The 20,516-nt window shown below is 36.7% G+C and overlaps 6 protein-coding genes across 7 annotated transcripts; 2 read left to right on the top strand and 4 right to left on the bottom strand.

The window, feature by feature from the left end:
* Positions 1-1,155: 1,155 nt before the first annotated feature.
* On the bottom strand, positions 1,156-2,990 carry LOC18012569 (sugar transport protein 11). Its single transcript, XM_006394533.1, has 3 exons — positions 2,852-2,990; positions 1,801-2,756; positions 1,156-1,626 (listed from the first exon to the last, which is right to left on the bottom strand). The coding sequence occupies exons 1-3, from the start codon at positions 2,988-2,990 to the stop codon at positions 1,156-1,158; spliced, it is 1,566 nt and encodes a 521-aa protein (XP_006394595.1).
* A 789-nt stretch (positions 2,991-3,779) lies between these two features.
* LOC18012511 (protein TRANSPARENT TESTA 16) lies at positions 3,780-6,526 on the bottom strand. Of its 2 annotated transcripts, none has more exons than XM_024151615.1 (7): positions 6,392-6,526; positions 5,868-6,094; positions 4,832-4,901; positions 4,581-4,745; positions 4,433-4,474; positions 4,268-4,309; positions 3,780-4,167 (listed from the first exon to the last, which is right to left on the bottom strand). In XM_024151615.1, the coding sequence occupies exons 2-7, from the start codon at positions 6,053-6,055 to the stop codon at positions 3,943-3,945; spliced, it is 732 nt and encodes a 243-aa protein (XP_024007383.1). In that variant the 5' UTR covers positions 6,056-6,094; positions 6,392-6,526; the 3' UTR covers positions 3,780-3,942. The 2 variants fall into 2 exon arrangements, with proteins under 2 accessions (XP_024007383.1, XP_024007382.1); XM_024151614.1 differs by lacking the exon at positions 6,392-6,526 and adding an exon at positions 6,220-6,344.
* Positions 6,527-9,648: 3,122 nt separating this feature from the next.
* On the bottom strand, positions 9,649-12,018 carry LOC18012568 (succinate--CoA ligase [ADP-forming] subunit alpha-2, mitochondrial). Its single transcript, XM_024151100.1, has 7 exons — positions 11,714-12,018; positions 11,203-11,412; positions 10,916-11,086; positions 10,525-10,648; positions 10,319-10,380; positions 10,153-10,234; positions 9,649-10,059 (listed from the first exon to the last, which is right to left on the bottom strand). Exons 1-7 carry the CDS (start codon positions 11,960-11,962, stop codon positions 9,920-9,922), a joined length of 1,038 nt encoding a protein of 345 aa, XP_024006868.1. The 5' UTR covers positions 11,963-12,018; the 3' UTR covers positions 9,649-9,919.
* A 482-nt stretch (positions 12,019-12,500) lies between these two features.
* Positions 12,501-14,413, top strand: LOC18012510 (chaperone protein dnaJ C76, chloroplastic). The gene is made up of 4 exons (XM_006394531.2): positions 12,501-12,954; positions 13,031-13,287; positions 13,366-13,549; positions 13,651-14,413. Exons 1-4 carry the CDS (start codon positions 12,622-12,624, stop codon positions 14,287-14,289), a joined length of 1,413 nt encoding a protein of 470 aa, XP_006394593.1. The 5' UTR covers positions 12,501-12,621; the 3' UTR covers positions 14,290-14,413.
* Positions 14,414-14,494: 81 nt separating this feature from the next.
* On the top strand, positions 14,495-15,345 carry LOC18012191 (nicotinamidase 2). The gene has a single exon (XM_006394529.2). The coding sequence runs from the start codon at positions 14,631-14,633 to the stop codon at positions 15,222-15,224; it is 594 nt and encodes a 197-aa protein (XP_006394591.1). The 5' UTR covers positions 14,495-14,630; the 3' UTR covers positions 15,225-15,345.
* Positions 15,346-15,673: 328 nt separating this feature from the next.
* Positions 15,674-20,010, bottom strand: LOC18012190 (serine carboxypeptidase-like 34). The gene is made up of 10 exons (XM_006394528.2): positions 19,588-20,010; positions 17,926-18,036; positions 17,738-17,833; positions 17,565-17,657; positions 17,380-17,468; positions 16,976-17,293; positions 16,757-16,893; positions 16,262-16,354; positions 16,058-16,166; positions 15,674-15,964 (listed from the first exon to the last, which is right to left on the bottom strand). The coding sequence occupies exons 1-10, from the start codon at positions 19,892-19,894 to the stop codon at positions 15,815-15,817; spliced, it is 1,503 nt and encodes a 500-aa protein (XP_006394590.1). The 5' UTR covers positions 19,895-20,010; the 3' UTR covers positions 15,674-15,814.
* Positions 20,011-20,516: the final 506 nt, after the last annotated feature.

The raw sequence follows: 20,516 nt of genomic DNA, 5'->3' as shown, positions 1-20,516 counted from the left end.
AATATCGATTAAACGACATATGTTTAGGCGGAATCATAGACTAAGAAATTTGTCAATAAAAATTATTAATTTGATAAATTTTCATTATTAATTAGGGATAAACCGATATTTGAAGGTAGAAGAAACTGCTAAATAGAATGTAGAACTAACGAGATATTTTGTTATGTCGTTTGTCACTTTGTCTCATCAAGATTTCTTTTTCTTATATATCGCAAAAAGAATTTAGTTATGACTTATGATCTATGCAAGGTGCATTTGTTTAATTATTATCCTACGTTAACAGATATTTTAATCAAACGAAACTTCTTATTGTTAATGAACGGAGCCAAGGCAAATATGCAACCATGAGCGATGTCTCCTCATGTCAGTCTTTTGTAAAGACTGTACTGTAAACTTGAAACCCAATCTAACACGAATGTTTTGGAGTGAATAAGGCAGATTATAATAGATAATTGAGAAGTCATGTGCATGACGTTTATTTTATTTTCTTATAAACAAGTAACTAATATAGGAGGTTGACTGGTTGACTTTGGGAGTTGACTCGTAAGAGGGTTAGTTAAGTTATACAGATACTTGCAAAATAAAGAAACACTGTAATTCTCACTTCTAAGCATGAATATGAAAAGAAAAACATTTTCTGTTTTCTCTTTGTTCTGGTGAATTAACTAATTAATATGGTATTGATGAAAACTTTTGATTTTTGATGAACTTGACTACATATTGGTTAATGTTGGGCTGAATCCATCAAATTCTTTTTGCAATACGTATTTTTGTTCCGCAACGGTTGGGCTGATGTTAGTCACCGATCGCTTATCCAGCAGATTTCCATACTTAGCGAAGATATTTGCTCTGAATGTTCGTAATTAAGAAGCTTTAATTTTTTAAGCAACAAAAAAAAGCTTTAATTTACGAAAATACGATAGAGTCTTGCTATGTTGTTAAATTAATCTGGATTAGCCGTATGATTAGGTTTAACCAAAATATGGCAGAGTTTGTTATACTGTTTTAATAAGAGAAGAAAGGTTGTAAGGTTTGAATCCCAAAATATGTACATCCCTTTATTGATTTTTTCCTCATTTCGATTTCGCACATTGGTAAGTACATGCATTTTTTCAATAAAATTAATCAAATCCTAACAAACTAATCTTAATCAAATCAAGCTTTTAAATTAAAAACATAAACATCATCATCATCATCATTATCGCCATTAACATCAAGAGTATACTTCCCCCAGAATCTATGATCCTTCCACAGTCTCCCCATATCCTCAATCGGAACTCCTTTCGTCTCAGGCAACAAAAAGTAAACGAAAACCGTCATGATCAAGACCACGACGGCGAAGAAGTAGAACAGACCAAACTTCATGTGGCAAAGCATTGTCAAGAAAAACTGTCCAATGACGAACGTGAAGAACATGTTCACCGAAACGTTCAACGATTGTCCCGCCGATCTGATTTCCAATGGACATATCTCACTCGGCACTAACCATCCCAACGGTCCCCACGACCACGCAAAACTCGCCACGTAAAGACATATTAAAGCCAAGAGTATATCTGCATCCACATGTGACAAGGACCCTTCTCCATTCAATCCGAATTTCCACCCGATCAACGAACCAATTGCGATCTGAAACCGAAGCAAGAACAAATCTATGTTAAATACTCTGTTTTTAAGGCAGAGCAGGATACTCTGTTTTTTTTTAAAACAGAGCAGGATACTCTGTTTTTTCTTAAAACAGAGCAGGATACTCTGTTTTTCTTAAAACAGAGCAGGATACTCTGTTTCAGTGTTTGTACGCACCTGGGTCAACATTATCTGGACACCGCCTACAAGAAACAGAGCTCTACGTCCGAACTTGTCGACAGAGTAGATGGAGACGATCGTAGAGACGACATTGACGAGACCAGTAATCACTGCCGATATGAGAGAGGCTTCGCTTCCAAAACCGATGGTCTTAAACAAGACAGGTGCATAGAACATGATGACATTAATCCCGGTCATCTGCTGGAAGAATGGTATAAAGATGCAGAATATAAGCTGCGGTCTATAACGAGCTTGCATTATGTTCATCCATGGACGCTTAACTCTCTTTGCCGTTTCACTCGCGTTGCAAAGATCCATAAACTCATGATCAACCTCCATGGTTCCTCTGATCTTTTGTAGTATGTTCTTAGCCTCTTCTTTGTTTCCACGTTCGAGGATTGAGTTTGGCGTCTCTGGCAAGAGAAAAGATCCGACGAGCATTAAAGCAGCAGGGATACCAGCTAAACCGAGAGAGAATCTCCACCCGATCCCGTTCGTGAGCTTCTGCGTCGCGTAGTTGACAAGGTTCGCTGCTAAGATCCCGATCGTGATTGCTAATTGGAAACCGATGTTGAGAGCTCCTCTGATCTTAGCAGGAGCCATCTCAGAGAGGTAAAGAGGAACAGATTGGTTAGCGAATCCGACGCCTACACCGAGAAGTAACCTCCCGATGATCAACATCTCGAGGTTGATAGCAAAACCGTTGAGAAGAGCTCCGGAGAGAAAAGAGAGACTTCCGATCGTCATTGAGATTTTCCGGCCGAAAAGCCGTGTGACTGTTGAAGCGAGGAAAGAGGCGAATAGAGCTGCGAGGTAGAGAGAGGAGGTGAAGAGAGTGAGAAGCTCATTGTCGAATTTGCAATACTCTGTTTCGTGCCTTGTTTCGTTCTGCATTTGACGAAGCACGTCGGGGAAGAATCTCGTTAGAAACTCCTCCATTGATGTCACTCCTCCTGAGAAACATGTTTAATACTTCTACATGAGAAGAGAAGAAGCAGAGAGAGAAGGAGAGAAATCTGGTTTATTGGTTGAGAAGAAACAAACAAACCTGAGATACCGATATCGTAACCGAAGAGAAGACCGCCCATTGCAGCCACAATGCAGGTAATCACGACAAAAGCAGTAACACGGCCTTCTTCGTAGTCTCCTCCATGGCCTCTCTCGGCTACAAAAGATCCTCCTGCCATGGATTTAAACGCAGCGTTTTGAGGGGGGATTTAGATGATGATGATGATGGTTGTTCGAGCGGTCAAGAAGGTAAGAGCTCGAGTTTTCTCGTCTTTATAATGAGAAAAGATTGAAGAGGAAAAGAGGAAAGGAAGATTGTTCTTCCGAAACTCCTTTCTTGCTTCTTGATCGCCGTTGCATTCCTCTGTAAGAAAAATAAATAAAGTTAATTGATTTTCTTATCTCAACCTTGGCTGAGTTTATAAGAGTTATTTTTGGGATTGTGATCCACGCTGTAATTTCAGTGAAAATATTTGATAAGCTTGTCCATTAGACAATACAAAGATTCTGAGCTGGATTTTTCCTTTTGTTCGGCCAATAATCTAAGAATAGTGTGTACTCATATGTGTTGTTTCACTCTCTCTTTAGCGACAGCTATATATTGAGCTGAGTCTAACCTGGCTATCTCAATATCCGCATTGTGGAAAAATTCGCATTCGGAATCTTATGGGGCTTATTGGAAAATTGCTGTTCTTCTCTAACGTTACTCAAAACAACGTCAATCTTCACTATGAAACAACAGAACAACAGTTTTTGTTTTGGCCAATAATTAGTTTGTTTTTTTTTTTTAGTTTATAACCCTGAGGTTAATTAGCTTTCTTACACATGCTCAGATATCTCTGTCTTTATATAGCCAACTATTAAGTTTCCAAATAAAATATATTATAATGTTTATAAACCTTATTTTCAGAAACATAATATGGGAACACATCTGCGATTACATAAACAGTTGATCTCTAGTTGGCAAATGTGACCACTATGTTTCTCAAGGGAATTGTACTTCAAATTAAACAAGGTTCACAGAAAACAGACACAAAAGAAGGCATTGGCTAATCAACAATAGGTAATCAAAGAAAGATATGAGAACTTCATTCATTTGTCTCCACAAAGAAAGTGTAGCTCTGTTGAGGATTAATCAATTTTGGCCGTTGGATCGTTTTGAAGATTAGGCTGAGCAAGCTGGAGATGGTAATTAGGATCAATCTCAGAAGGAAGCGTAGCAAGCTGAAGAACACTGTTTGGTTGTTGCTGATGATTATTATAGTACTGAAGCTGCTCTAGAAACTGTTGATACTCCCCTGGTTTGGTGTCTATCCCAGCTTGCTGAAATTCAATCGCGGTACGATGCTCATGAAGCTGCAATAATTAACCACACCGGTATACATTAGAAAAATATGTCATTTAACCGGAAATGTGCCAAACAAATTAACATTTTCTAACTAGTAATTAAACTTACCCAACGGTACATATTATTGTTATCTTCTTCCAGCATCCGCCTCTATAGACACGGTAATGATCATTAAACCCGCATGTATAAAAGATCATTAAACCCGCATGAATAAAAGATCATTAATTAGAGGAAATTAATTAAGAGTACTTAAAATAGTGATTAGAGAGTGACCTTTCTGTTTAGGTTATCCAATTGTTGCTGCATCAACTCATTCTTCAATATATTAACAGTAGAGATGAAAAAGAGAGAACCAAAAAAAACTGCAATCAGTATATTTTTAGGAATATATTGATATGAACATTTATAGTACACTAATTACCTTACGCTCGCGGACTTTAAGGACAGAATGTTCGAGCTGTTGCTCGAGTCCGTCGAGTTCGTGTGGAGGAATGGAGGCTAAGTCCTGTCCATGGTATGGACGCAGACGGAACTCAAGCTTATGTGTCTCTCTTCTTAGTACTTCCATCTCATGGTACAATTCCTCCTATATTTACACCACACATAAACTCCAAATGATTCTTGGTTTTTCTGAAAATATTATTTCTTTGTACATATAAGTATATATATTACCCGGTCATCATTAGGATCAGGAAGTCGCAATCCATTGGTCTGCAAGTATCGTTCAATGAGCTCAGGCATCCTATTCAATATTGGTAATAATAATTTGTGATTAATTTAGGATCTTTAATCTTAACAACGTCAAGACTTCAATAATTATTGGAGGAAACAGACAACTCAAATAACGAATATAGTTCTCACTATTAGGATCTATATTTTGGCCAAAAATATTGGTTACAAAAAAAACAAAAGTAAAAGGTGGTTTCCCCATCTTTGTTTTGTGAAAGCAAACTTCAAACTATAAGCATTTTACCAAAACAAAAAACTATAAGCATATTTTTCGTCTCATCATATTATAAGGCTATATGTTCGTCTTCTGGTTCATAACTTATATATATTATTTTTTTTGGGACATCATCCATAACTTAGATCTAAAAACTTAAGTTAACAACCCTTTCAAATTAATTGTACTTGTATCGAATCATTAAAAATAAGACTTACATAAAAAAATACTTATATATATGTACGTATATATGTTATAAATATTTCACACAATATACTGCACAAATTGAGATCTTTTTATGAAAAAGGTTGATCAAGAAATGTTTTTCTTTTTTGAATTGATCGAGAAATGTCAAGTATTTGCAGAAACATCTATCTGTTTGGCATCTGTAGAAAATATAGAATTTGCCCATATCTATAAACAATGATTATATACATGCATGTGCACATATATACAAATTAAACACTGCAAGAATAAATATAAAGCATCAGAGATATCCTTAACTTCTGGGCCAAATTAAAATCTTAAGACATAGTATATTATTATTCATGGTACCTGCTATACTTCAGAAACTAATGATGAAAACTGTCTGTTCACAAGCACGAGTTACATATCTCTTTACTCATTTAATTAGATCAAAACATATATACACATGTATGTATAGATCTCTGAAACCCTAATTTGATATAGAGAGAGAGAGAGAGAAGAAGAAGAAGAAGAAGAAGAAGAAGAAGAAGAAGAAGATTAGAAGAAGAAGAAGTAAACCTGGGTGGGTCGGAGCAGTACTCGGAGAGCTTTCCGGTGGCAGAGAAGACGATGAGACCGATGTGAGCATCGCAGAGAACAGAGAGCTCATGAGTCTTCTTGATAAGACCACTTCTTCTCTTGGAGAAGGTCACTTGCCTCGCTGTCTGATTCTCTATCTTCTTTATCTGTATTTTCCCTCTTCCCATCTCTCTCCTCTTCCTCTTGTTCGTCCCTTCCCCTTCCTCCTGATTCAGTGTCATGTATGTCTATGTCATAAAGAGATATATGCAAGGTAGATCAACTAAAAAGAAACCCTAGTTAATAGCAAAAAAAAAAAAAAAAAAGAATCTGAAACCCTAGAATTAATTACAGGATTCATTTCAAGGATGGTTGATTCTTGAATCTTGATGTGTGAATTATAGAGAAGCGAGAGAAGGTATGTTTGTGTTTGTGTGTGTGTGGTGATAAATAGATAGATAGAGACAGATATATATAGGTGTGTATGTGTGTATATATATATATAGAGAGAGTATTTAAAGTACTTATTGTTGAGTTGTGTTCTTGGGGATCTGGAAATGGAGATCAGTAGTATATGAGGTTGGATGACACAAAGAGGAGAGAGATTAATGCGGAAGAATGTGCTTAATTACACTTTCTCTTTTCAATATAATGCTGTGTGTGGCGTGTATTTTCAGCTCACCATTTTTTTTGTTTTGTTAAATTTTTAGCTCGCCATTTTTTGTTTTGTTAATGATTCAGCTCACAACATTTTCTAGTTGGGTTTCGCTTTCTCTTTTTTTTTCCTACTTTCTTACATATATAATTTTTAATGTAAAAAAAACATACTTTTCGGTAAATTAGGCAATGCAAATGCCTATCATTTAATTTTATTTTGTCATATGATTTTTATTAGAAACAGATGTTACAAAAATGAATATTATTAATAAGAATGAAAATGTGAAATACGGTTTCTATATACAAAGCTGATAGGATTTTATCTTCCAAAAGGAAAGTCCAAGAGAAACAATATCTGAGCGAAAATAAACAAAAGGTACTAAACAAACAACATAAACTCGACTATAAGTACCCCAAATAGATCTAACATAACGAAATTAAGGATCGCTGACAAAAAAACAAGCGAACCATAAGCTTTACTGCTGGCTGGACCAAAACGTTACTACGATTGAACCCAAGAAAACTAAAGACGTCAAAGCTGACCCAGAAAGTTATAAACTCAGAGAAAAACCAAACTACTGAAAACCTCTAAAAGACTCAAAGACCCTATGAAAACACTAAATCGAGTACAAACCAGCATCAACACGAACAAAAAAAAAAAAACATGGGACCGAAAAAGAACAGAGCACAATAACAAATGGCTTATCTATTTAATATCAACAATTTCTTAGGGTTTGAAATGTTACAGCATTATGGAATACCGCATACCACGGTCACAACTTACGTTTCGTATATATGCTAAAATTGTATTAAAAATCCTTCACATATTCCCTTTCAATATAGACAGGATTTAAGGTTTTGTAAAACTAAATTTGAAGTAACTGTATCTATCAAAAATTAAAATATTGAGCTAAATGTTTAATTGTAACATGTGATGGACCTAATGGTAGTGTCAGATCTCGAACCGCTAATTTCTTTAGCAAAAAAGACCGTTTTAGTCAAAACTCGAACCACTAATTTCTTTGATCTGCCATGCATGACGCAACTAGAAAAGAATCCATAAATGGAAACTTAATGAAACGATGTTATAAGGAAAACAGAGTTACCACAAAAGGCAAAAGGCAAAAGAGAGAGACTAGCCAAATGGGAAAGGACAAAGTGTAACAATGCTTGAAAGTGACTTTATTTTAAAGTTTTCTTACCCACCTCTTCTACCTCTATAAGCGCCCTTTGTTCCCTTTTTTTAAAGAGTATCATCAGCTTCTTCTTCTTCTTTTCTCTTTGGTAACAGTAACATCAGCTTATGTGTGTACTTTTGTTAAAACAACCATTTTACGTATGATAGTATGATCGGGGTTTAATTTGAACCTTGGAATCTCTAAAAATGCGAGCACTTCTAACAATAAACCATTATAGAATTTGCTGGATTATTTGTGATAATTATAGATCATTTCCTATCAATTTGAGTTGTATTGCCTAATTTCAACTTCAATATAACGAAATCTAATTAAAATCTGTGATGGTTAAAGTACCGTCCATGGCACGCTCTTTTACAATTAAAGTAGGAAGTAACACTAATTGTTATAATTCTGTAAAAATATTTATACAGCACCACTAACGCACAAAGCAAGGCAAACAAGAAAGGAATTAGGATTTCCAGTATATTTAGTGTAAATTTTATGGGATGACCTCTGAATGTTTCTCTTTTGATGATTTGTTTTTATCTTTTATGCTGAAAATCGAACTTATTGAACTTCTGAAAAGGAAATTGGCATTCAGATCCTCGAGTTATTATTAGAGTTTTCTAACAATGTGATATAGACTATAGTATATAGAAACACCATAAGGTAATCAGCCGCTAGCTACATCATCAGATTGAGAACAGAATTGTCTGATGATATGCATATCAAGAATCATTCTTGTAACAAATACGCCAAATAAAATTGATGAATATCATATTGTCGATTAAGTAACGAAAGGATTAACGCACTCCTTAATGAAGTGGCGTAGATAATGTACTTATGTGACGTGCTTAGATCCTTATCAATGGAAATTGCCTTGCTAATTGAAGAAACGTGATGAGCGCAATGGTCTAAGCAATATATACATGTCATATCAGTCCGTTTGAATTGTAAAGTCTTTTCCTTTGAATTTTGGGTCATATAGGATTTTTAAGGAAGTAGAGAGATCGAGAACTCGTGAGTAGTCGTCTCGTCTGTCCTGTCAGAGACTCACAGGAAACATGTTATGGTTTCTATATTAGGAAACTAATGATTAGAGAGGAAGAGTTGGGTCCAAGCCTATTTTTGTCATTCCAACTATCCCACTCTTCTGTATATAGCAGATATGTAATTATTGGGGTTAATTTTTTTTTAAAAAAAAACTTTCGTTTTTAGTAATATCCCTAATTAATTGATAAATGTTTTGATTTTTCTTGTTGAGGCTTACGCAAACTTTAGACGGAGAAAGAGTAAATCATATGACATATAATTACACGTTACAGTGAGATGGTTCAGTTGACGTCAGCGTCTTTATGCGATTATCATTAATATTAATGAGAACCTCTCATGGATTACCATTGATTAACTAGGACCGAGTAGACCTCTTCTCTTTTGTTTTGTCTTCTTTCTTAAAAGTCATTCACATTTTAGTTATATTCCTATGTAAAACAACTTTATGAGTCATCTCTTATGTATCATTTACGAAGCTAACAATTTTTTTTTTTTTGGCTCGAGTGTAATTTTTAGAGGTAATTGTTGTTTTTTTTGTTGGAATACAACTATATGTACACTTTTTCGTTTTGTAAACATGATATGTCATTCATTTGTTTTCTAATAAATACTTTTCTACATATTCTTAGTTTTGTTAGCTTTTTTGTTTGTCAACATCTTTAATTATTTTTTAAAACATATACACAGTTGATCGTAAGTTATTTACATCTCTACTGAAAAATATTCCTGAACACCGACATGTTCAAATTTAGAGTTAATAAAAACTAAAAAGTGATTAAGAGAATGATATGAAACACAATTAGACAGGTTTCTTTAAATATATTTTTGTTTTGAAATTTAACACATCGTTAATTAGAAAAATGTACTGATTTGATGCTCAATAGAAGAAGAAATTCGTGAAATTGTTTTATTCTCGTTTCTTGTTGTAATATAAAGAAAATAAAAACAAAAGAAACAGGGGCCAATTTCAATAAACTCCAAAATAGAATGGCATCAAAAAGAGACACCATCTCTCTGCAATAATCTTTTAGCGAGAGAAACAACCCCAAAAATGTTGATCCATGGCAATGAAATTTGGGGTTTTGCCTTTCTCTCATCTTTGCAAACTCTTTGTTATTAGAGAGGTTCGCTGATTGATCACAATATGGGATATTAATTAACTTTCTACTTCAAAAGACCTCTTTCTTGAAAAAGCTCAAACATCGCCGCACCAATCTTAGCTGGTGACTCAACCACCTTAACTTCAGCGTCTCTTAGGCTCTTAATCTTGTCTTGAGCCGTGCCCTTACCGCCGGAGACAATGGCTTCATCGATACAAAACAAAACAAGATTTAACCACGTGGTTGAGTGAGAAAGAAACAGTAAATGAATAAACGAGCCGAGTAAGGCTTGTTTACCTCCCGCATGACCCATTCGACGACCGGGTGGTGCAGTAAGTCCAGCAATGAAAGCAACTACAGGCTTGTCTGTCCCACTTTCCTGTTTGATAAAAAAAAAAACAGGACATGTTTTTACTCTCGATCATCTAAAAATGGCATCTCAAGAGATATGCATTGCGGTTACCTTTATCAAAGCAGCGGCATCTTCTTCCGCAGTACCACCGATTTCTCCAATGAGAACGATACCTGAAAATAAGTCAGTTCTTTCTTAGTCACAAAAAAAACGCTGGAGTCTTTCAGTAATGAGAGTAAGATAAAAAAACAGGAAAAGCGAATAAGTTAGTCAAATGAAAAAAAAAATTTGAAATTTTGGTGTCCAGAAACCGAGACCTTCTGTTTGAGGGTCAACAAAGAACTTCTCCAAGCAGTCAACAAAATTTGTGCCGTTAAAAGGATCCCCACCAATTCCTACACATGTAGATTGCCCCAGACCTACTGCAGTTGTTTGGAAAACCTGCATGAAAGATAACCAAATTAGCAACCATTAGAAATCCTTATAAAAACTCTCATCACACGAATTAACAAAACTCTCATCGGCGAAAGCTTAATCTAACAATGGGAAGGAGAATCGGTTCTTAGGTGAAAAAAAGAACAAAGGTAGTAACTCTATAATTGATCACTAAGCCATCTGGATTTAGAAGAAAGCCACAGGCCATGAAGATTAATGTTGAGAAAGACAGACAAAGAGAGCCAAACATGAAGGCAACACAAAGAACCTTACAGCTTCATATGTCAATGTTCCGGATCGCGAAACAATCCCTATCTTTCCCGGCTTGTGGATGTATCCAGGCATGATCCCAATCTTGCATTCACCAGGTTTGATAATACCAGGGCAATTAGGACCAATCAGCCTAGTTTTTGATTGACTGTTAAGAGCAGCCTTAACACGAACCTACATTACAAAAGTCACAGTAATCAGTAGAGCCACTTATATTACTTGTGCAAACCTATCGACTAAGCATAGAAGCAGACATCACAAAAAGAAAACGAAAGCGTAACAACTATCACCATATCATGCTGAGGAATCCCTTCAGTAATGCAAACAACAAGATCTAACTCAGCAGCCACACCTTCCATGATAGCAGCAGCAGCGAAAGGAGCAGGAACGTAAATCACAGAGGCATTAGCTTTAGTCTCAGCCTTAGCTTCAGCAACGGTGTTAAATACAGGGAGACCCAAATGTTCTGTTCCACCCTTCTTTGGTGTCACTCCTGCTACCTATTAGCGAACAACACAACCTAAAATTAGCTTATCACAAGCTTTGAAACATACTCTCAGCAAATACACACCTTTCATCTACAGAGCGAGTGCACAAATTGATGCAATCAACCAAATTCCAAGTTCAATTTGGGAAATGATATAGTAAGGGATCGTGTCCAGCAGAAACGAGAACAGTTCTGATCAAAGTAAGCTCGTAGAGTTCAACTGTGAAATGAAAATTGGCAAAATAACAAAACTTTCAATCGAAATTGCCAGTTAGTAGTACAATGAATTTATGTAATTTCTTAAAATACAATACCATTTTGGTGCCGTATTCAATAGCTTGTTCAGTGTGGAAAGTCCCGTTCTTTCCGGTGATACCCTGGCAGATGACTCGGGTGTTTTTGTCGACAAAAACGGCCGCAGGAGGCGGAGGAGTCGTCCCGAAGGAGCGAGACTGTGTCAACGAAGTGAGATAGCAGCATGAAGGGTACACCTCTGAGACGCCGCCGGAAGAACGAACTTTGGACGAGAGAGATCCGAGAAGTCTCGTGACCTGCCTAGCCATGGCTTTCGATGATCCGAATCTCGTAGTGAAGAACCCTATACGCGAAATGGAAAAAAAAAGAATTTGCAGCGATCCTGGTCGACCGTGCAAAGTGAGAAAGCTTATGGGCCTAATTAATTGGATATTAAAGCCCCAGATTTGAGAATTTCCTTTTCAAAAGCCCATACAAAATTGTTCAGGAAAGTATTTATTATCATAATGTATTTTTTTCAATAGAAAGTTTTAGTGTGGCAAGGTTTCTCATTAAATTACTAGGATCTTCTGAAATCGAAACCAAAAATTAGATATCCAAAATATTAATCGTCACAATAGCCATGAAGCGTCGACAAATTTTCAAGGATTAAAACAAAATTATGATATTTTACGCCATGATTGATGATTCTCAGCCTTAAAACTTTTATTCCTATGAATGGATAACATCACAAAAAGTTTCAACTCTTTCTATTGCCACGAAACAACTTTTGGTCGGCTTTAATTCAATTTTCGTGCTCAATTTTTTTGTTTCTCAAATTCAATAACCCCTAACAATAGACTCATTTTGGAATTTTCTTTATGCGTCTCAAATTAAATATCTTCCCAGAGAGATGGAAAAATAGCTTACCAATAGATATTTTCAATTTCCATCCACCGTCCGGAGCAGAGGAGCCAGAGAGAACAAAATGTCGCCGACTATCCTTACTCCGACGACTCTTCCACCGTCGTCTACTATATGGCCATGTACCACAACTCAAAAGCTGACAACCATTAGATCACCACTCAAGCTCAAGTGTAGAGCTACTTCTTCATCATCGTCTATAACAGACCTCGATCTCTACGATCTCTTGGGTATTGACCGGAGCTCCGATAAGTCTCAGATCAAAGCAGCCTATCGTTCTCTGCAGAAACGATGTCATCCAGATATCGCAGGAGTCCCAGGCCACGATATGGCCATAATCCTCAACGAGGCTTACAAGCTTCTATCTGATCCGATCTCTCGCCAAGCCTATGATAAGGTTATAATTCTCATATTGCTTTCTTTGACTTTTTGTAAAAAAGGCCAAATCAAGTAAATACGATTGCTTGTTGCAGGAGCAAGCAAAATTGGAAGAACTAAGAGGCTACACAGGAAAACCGATCTACTCGGTTTGGTGTGGATCAGAGACTGAGCAACGAGCTGTGTTTGTGGACGAGGTCAAGTGCGTTGGTTGCTTGAAGTGTGCGCTGATTGCAGAGAGAACATTTGCTATCGAAACAGCTCACGGGAGAGCCAGAGTTGTCGCTCAATGGGCTGATCCTGAACCCAAAATCAAAGAAGCCATCGAAGCTTGTCCAATAGACTGCATTTCGTAAGCAACATACTGATGGTAAGATGTTTTCCATCTGTATATGCACAAGTATGATTGATTCTTGATGAGATTGTGCAGAATGGTGGAGAGATCTGACCTTGCGCCATTGGAGTTCCTTATGTCAAAACAACCTCGAGGTAAAGTGAGGATCGGTGTTGGAAACACTGTTGGCGAGCGTGTCTCCAATGTTTTTGTTGATGTCAAGAAGTTCCAGGAAAGATACGCAGAAGCCATGAGTAGAACCACAAGAGAGAGCTCTCAGGTGAGTTTTTCCCATTGTCCTTAGCAGAAATAAAAGCCAAGTTATTATAAACTTCACCAAGTCAGATAATAATTAGTTTTGTGTTGAGATGTTTTGCGCAGGAGAGGGACTTGCAGAGTGAAGTAAGAATGAGAGCAGTAGAGGCAATTAGGTCTATTTCCAGTTGGCTATACTGGAGATCATCACCATACTCAAAACCGTTGAGTTCAGATTCAAACATGAGCCTCACTTTTACCAAACGAAAAAAATCGGCTGATCCTGATATCAGAAAGCTTCAAGATGCTGTGGCAGCAATGAAAGAAGCAGAACAGAGAGGGAAAACCAAAGAAAAACGACCAGCTTCCCTTGTCAGAGAAGATTATTGGATTCCATCAAACCAAGCACTTCCCTCATCCGAAAACAATAGCAGTTCCAAGACTACCTCGATTCCGCAAGTGACTCATAAGAAATCTCCATTAGAAGAGAATTCTACTACTAGAAGAGAATTTAGAAGAGAGAAGTTCAGGATAAAGAAATTTCCAATTGGAACAGCCACAGTAGCAGTGTTCCTGGTTCAGTTCCAAGCCAGCTACAGAGCAACTGAGCTCAGTGACCATATCGGTGGCTCTCTGGCGTTATCCATAGTTAACAGCCCATGGCAGCAGATTTTATTAGCCGGGATAACCTGGTACTTCATTGGTGCAATGCTACTCCAACTTGTGGAAGCTATCCAATCCAAGCAAGAAGATAAAGAAACATAGGCTCGTTAGATAAATATATATATATGTACAGCAAATCCTTTTTTAGCGCAGGTACTTGTTTACCTGCATGTTAAACATATGTAACAACGAAGATTATACTATACAACAAACAAATGCTTATACTGAATCATGCCTGAATAAGCAATAACCACCAATATGGTCGAAAACCAACTTTCAGAATCAAAACTAGAATCAGGAATGTCATACTTGGGCTAGGCCCACTTTATATAACACTGGGCCCAATAATTTTGGCCCAATAATCGTAACTAGAAACTTCAACCCTCTCTGTCTTCAGTTCCCAAAGTAGTGTATCTCCACCGAACAAGAAGAGCGGCAAAAAAATGGCTTCATCGTCGAGAAAGTACGAGACAAGAAAGCGAGACCCGAATCCCCAAAACGCAGCTCTGCTCGTCATCGATATGCAGAACTACTTCTCCTCCATGGCCAAGCCCATCCTCCTCAACGCTCTCACCACCATCGACCTCTGCCGACGCGCCTCTATCCCCGTCTTCTTCACGCGCCACATCCACAAATCCGCTACTACTGACCTCGGCATGCTCGGCGAGTGGTGGAACGGCGATATCATCCTCGACGGAACCACCGATTCCAAGATCATCCCGGAGATCGATCGCCAGGTAAGCGGACCAGACGAGGTCGTGGAGAAGAGCACGTACGGCGCGTTCCACAACACGCGTCTCCAGGAAAAGCTGGTGGAGATCGGGGTTGAGGAGGTGATCGTGATTGGAGTGATGACGAATCTGTGCTGTGAGACGACGGCGCGTGAGGCGTTTGTGAGGGGTTATAGGGTTTTCTTCTCGACGGACGCGACTGCGACGGTTAATCAGGAGCTTCACGACGCGACTCTCATGAATCTTGCTTATGGCTTCGCTTATCTCGTCGATTGCGAAAGACTCAGGCGAGGGCTTTTTATGTAATATATAAGATTGTCGTCTAAATAGTTTTGTATCAAAAGTACGTACTCTTTCGTTACATGATATCGATATTAATTTCTTTTATATGTTATGTTAACAATAAATCAATAAAAAAATGTGTGTTTAGTGCGATGATGTTGTAGTCAAGTGACTTTGCCATTGTGAATCTATGATGTCCCCTAATCGTCCACCCAAATATTAGATGTACATGAATAATTATTGCAAACATACATAGACTGTAAACTGAGAAATGGTACCATTTATGTGGCCATCTGATGAGTTTTTACTCATTTATTAACATGTTTTATAGAGGCATCCTTTATATTGACATCTGGATTGTTCTTACACTTTATATATAAGCTTAGAGTTGTGTAGTAGTTCTTGGGTTTTTGTGAAAGAAATATCCAAGAAAGGAGAGTTTCTGATGTCGTCGTAACACAAGAAACAAGTAAAACGCGAAGAGCAAGAGCCATATATACAATTCTAATAATGGCCTGTTTTTGGCTCAAATCTGTTTATTAATTTTCTTAAGAATTATATGGGGATCATCAATATAGAATCTGCAGGGGGTATGTAGAGAATTAATTAAAGGTTTAAAAGGGGAAAGAAGGAAGTTTCTTGTTAGCAAGAAAATGGTGAAGAAGCTGAAGAGCCTCTCTAGGTTTAAATGTCGGAACTTGGTGTCCCGCTCCTCTCACCGTCACAAACATTAGCCCGTCGTACTCCACCGTCCACCCTCCGACCTTTTATTTTTTTTTCATTTTTTAGTCAATGATCAATATCACACACTTTTACTCAAGAATAAATAAAATAACTTAATAGTATATGAACCAAACCTGTTGTTTGTTGGTGTACCAAGGAGTCCAGTCTTGGACTGTCTTAAGACCAAGCTTCTTTAATGAGTATCTGGTTGCGGTCACCGGTATTCTTCCGTCTGTATCCCCACTTTTTCACCATAATTTTTTAAACCGGTTATCGCTACTATTCAGTCAAATTCTAACGTGAAAAATTCACCAATTGACTAATTAAGTGTTATATACCTGAAAACCCAAACACGTAATCCGGCTGAAACAAGTGTTCTTAAAGTAGGAAGCATGGAAGCGGGAGCGTCAGACCAAAACGAGATACGATCGCTGCACATATATATAGTTTAAGGTTCATGTATTGGCTTAGGATCGAACACAAAATATCCGATTTATCAAACATTTTATCACCCTTTTGGTTAAACTATGATACTGAGAGCTAGCTAGTAGGAGTAATATTTAGGTTTGACATACACTGCGTTGATCCTTTTTTTTTTTTTTTTTGATTTGGTCAAAACCGTTTCAGTTCCCTTTTCATATATCCTAACAAACCATAACCAAGCAACGGAAATAAAAAATCAATAGATTAAGTCCTTAAGAGTATGTTTGAAAACCGAATTAAAAAAAAAAAAAATTAACTATATGAGGTTTTTATATTTCATTGAAAAAAAATAAATCTTCAAACTCTACATAACACGTAACCGAAAAACAGATTGAACATCATGATAATACCTGCAATGAGTCCAAGGGTAAGGGATGTTGGTGACATTTGCATGAAGTGCCTCTTGAACATCTCTCCTGTTCATATACTTTTCTGTATACTCGGATGCACATGGATCGTACCCGGCCGCCATCTTCCTCCATCCCTCCTGTATATGTAAACCGGTCAAGTCAAACCCGTTACAAAAAGAAAGAAAAAACTATAAGTGAAAAAAGAAGAAAAAAAATTACATTGTGGGAGACGAGACGAGGCCGAAAGAGGCCTCGGGCAGCAGGAAGGTGGCGGTTTCCGGCGACGGATTGAGAAATGGAGGAGTTACCGGTGGAAGGGACACACTTGGGAGAGTAGAGACTGTACATGTCAAGAATCTTGTATACATCAAAATACTCATCTAAAGCTCCATCGCATTCTTTGGACACGTGCTCTAGTTTGAAATCGCAGTGCTGATTCACTCTCTGGTACAATCCGTCTGATATCACCGCGTGATCGTATGCGTAATCTATCATCCCCTTTTGATCCGTTTCGTCGTCCAACAACGCGTTTCCTATCTGTATATATACATGTCAAATTCATCATGATCCTTAATAAGCTACTAGTTATTGATTTAATTTAGTGATTTTCAGAAATATCTGACCATTAGACCCTTGAGGTTAATGAAGTCGTTCTTGGATGCAATCTTGTTTTGGTTGTAGACGAACTCCGAAAGTTGAGGAACGTAATGGCCTAATCCCATGCAAACATACATTTTAACTTATATTTATACCACTTGTAGAAATGACGTCATACTTAAGAGACAAAGTTTTTTGAAGTTGACATTACCGGCATAGCTTTCTCCTGCGATGTAAAAGTCGTGCGACTTGTACTGAGGGAATCTCTTGAACCAGTTGACGAGGAAGGTGTACGAGTCTTTCGCTGGTTACACAATCTTAATTTACTTACCAAAAAAAAAAAATGAACACTTTATTTATAAACTGATAAAATAGAGATTGAACCTGTGATGGAATCGCCGAGTTCGCTTATATCACGGCTTGTGTTAGAGTAGGAGAATCCAACTCCCACCGGAGATTCCAAGAATAACAAATTCGCCGCTTCATATCATATTTTCAAAAGGATTATTTCAGTTGTAGTGATGAAATTAATAGATTCGAATATATTCTGAAAAATTTATGAATATGTCTACCTTTGTTCCAGCTGTATGGATTTAGCTTGAGCTTAGGCTGAGTCGAATTTTGAGGAAAGAATGGTCCGAGCTCTTCTGATGCTCCAAATCCGACCGATGAACATCCCGGTCCTAGTTACATTTAATTTTTACCATGGAATCCTCAGTTTTAATATTAACTGATCACATTATATATTTTGTATTTTTCGAACGTAATTACCAAAAACTTAAGTGATCTAGGCCTACTCTTCCACTTTCTAGTTTACTTTCTATTCACTATTATTGCATATTGGGTCCATTTAAATTAATTTAAGGGGTTTGTTTCTTTATGATGATAAATTTCTTTTATCAACAAACACACAAATAGAAAAAAGGTTGAGACACTTTTAGGGCGTGCATACGTGCATGGACCATGTGTATAGTTTCGAATAATGATGAAATGGACCGTATAATTTTCATGTAATTGACTTTTGATAGATGATGCATAACCTTTTTTGTCAATAATTACTGTGCCTTACTATTAAAGTAAAGGGCGCATGAGCCCACGGGAGCCTATAAAAGCCTAAATATGTGGAGGGACTAGGGAGTATATATAACGTCGACATAAATTTTATATCCATCACATGCTTATGAACCAATTTATATATTATATATATACACATGTAATTTACTAATTACCTTACATTCTTTCACCAACATGTTACGCTAACACAGGCTTAAAATATAGTACTATACTAAACACTTTCTTAGTCCATATCAAATGATTTAATGACACTTTTCATCCAAATTTAGATTTTTTACCTTTATTATTTTTATATTATATAAATAAAATTTCTTAAAATGACGTTAAAATCAAGCATTTGAAGCATCTATTAAAACAAACCATAAACATATACAACACAGAGCATGATGGAACGTTCAAATATGTGGATTAGATATCGTATTTATGGATGCATGTTAAATATCATCCATTGTCGAAATTAAGAAGAAAAAAAATCGTCTTAAAGTTAAGCGATGATATCTCTTAGACTACAATGGGGAATGTTGTTATGTTTAGCCAATTGTTATTTATAATAATTATACTATATAGCACATGAGTCGAAAAGAGGATAAAGGATTGCACCCAGAAAATAAAATAAAATAAAGAGCATATAATAATATAGGATCATGTAACAACCAACAAGTAACAAGCATGTTGAATCATTGCAAGCTTCCAAAATTAAATTTCAACCAATAGAACCAAAACTCATCATATATAATGGTGATGATGGTAATTATTAACCACATAACGTTTCATTGATTTTGACATCGTGCCAAATGAGACAGGTCTTACTATTAGGAAGCTTCACCTAATATTCTCTCTCTCTGTAACCTTTTGTCTCCGTGCATACAAAGGATTACATACATTCCTATTTATTTATTATCTTTGTAATCCTCATTAAACTTTTATTTTGTACATAAATAGTTTCCAAATTCAGAAAATAAAAAGGGTGCATCAAATGTAACCCTCCGTTTATTACGAAATTCAATAACAAGTAGATGAAATGCACAAGAAGCATGATACACACACTTAAACAACTAAAATATCCTTTCACCATGACTTTTGACTCCAAGAATTTAGGAATATAATCGTGAGACCGAGCCGGGTACAGAAAAACAACGAGTGGATGTGAGTAAGTTTACCTCCATTGAGCCAAAGAAGAAGAGGCTTTTTGTTTGGATTATGAGTGGCTTCAAAGAACCAATAGAATAGTGCTCTTCCATGTGTCTCATTCACCGTCACGTAACCGGCGTATTGCCGGAATTTCACCGGCGGTTGTCCCGGAAGCTCCTTCACTCGATCAGCTCGTTGCGCAGCCAAAACCCTAGACCGGAAACAACCACTGTCGCCGTCGTTGTTGCAGAGCTTTGCTGCTAATGACGAGCCAAGAAGAGAGGACACAAGAAATAGGACAAGAACAGAGAACACAGCATGATGAGAATTTCTCATACTTTTTCGTTTTATTAGAACAAAAAAAAGTTGAACTCTCAATTCATATAAAATCAAAATTACTTTTGGCTGTGGAAATTGTGAAGTGACTGTGTACGCTTATATATTGTGGTGTGTGAGAGAGAGAGAGAGAGAGAGAGAGAGAGAGAGAGAGAGAGAGAGAGAGAGAGAGAGAGAGAGAGAGAGAGAGAGTGGGTGGTAACCATATTCATAAGATAAGACAGATGAGAAAAATCAAAATCTTGAAAAGTAAGACAATTTTCTTTCTTTCTTTTCAATTAATTCAGTCTGTGTTTTATAAATAGAAAGGTTTGTTATAGATTGAGTTTCCTTTTTTTTACAGCATTTCTCTTTTTGTTTACAATAGGTAAACCATATTACATACGCAACTTGTGCTCTGTCTTTAATACCGTTTCCATTTTGGAATTTTATGATGATTATTTATGTGTTTTACTCTTTACCATTTTTACATAAGATACGGACACATGAAAAAAGAAAATTCAAATGTGAAAGAAGCAAATAATTTATTTGTTTATAATGATTAATTACAGTATCTACATTATATTAATAGAAAGGTTTCTAATAAATCGAGTTTCCCATTTTATTATGGGCAATTTTGTTT

This window comes from Eutrema salsugineum, unplaced genomic scaffold, assembly GCF_000478725.1.
Source record: "Eutrema salsugineum unplaced genomic scaffold, Eutsalg1_0 scaffold_6, whole genome shotgun sequence".
In the NCBI taxonomy this organism is placed as follows: Eukaryota; Viridiplantae; Streptophyta; class Magnoliopsida; order Brassicales; family Brassicaceae; genus Eutrema; species Eutrema salsugineum.
The sequence above is the reverse complement of the archived record's forward strand: the minus strand, read 5'-3'. Positions and strand labels throughout refer to the sequence as shown.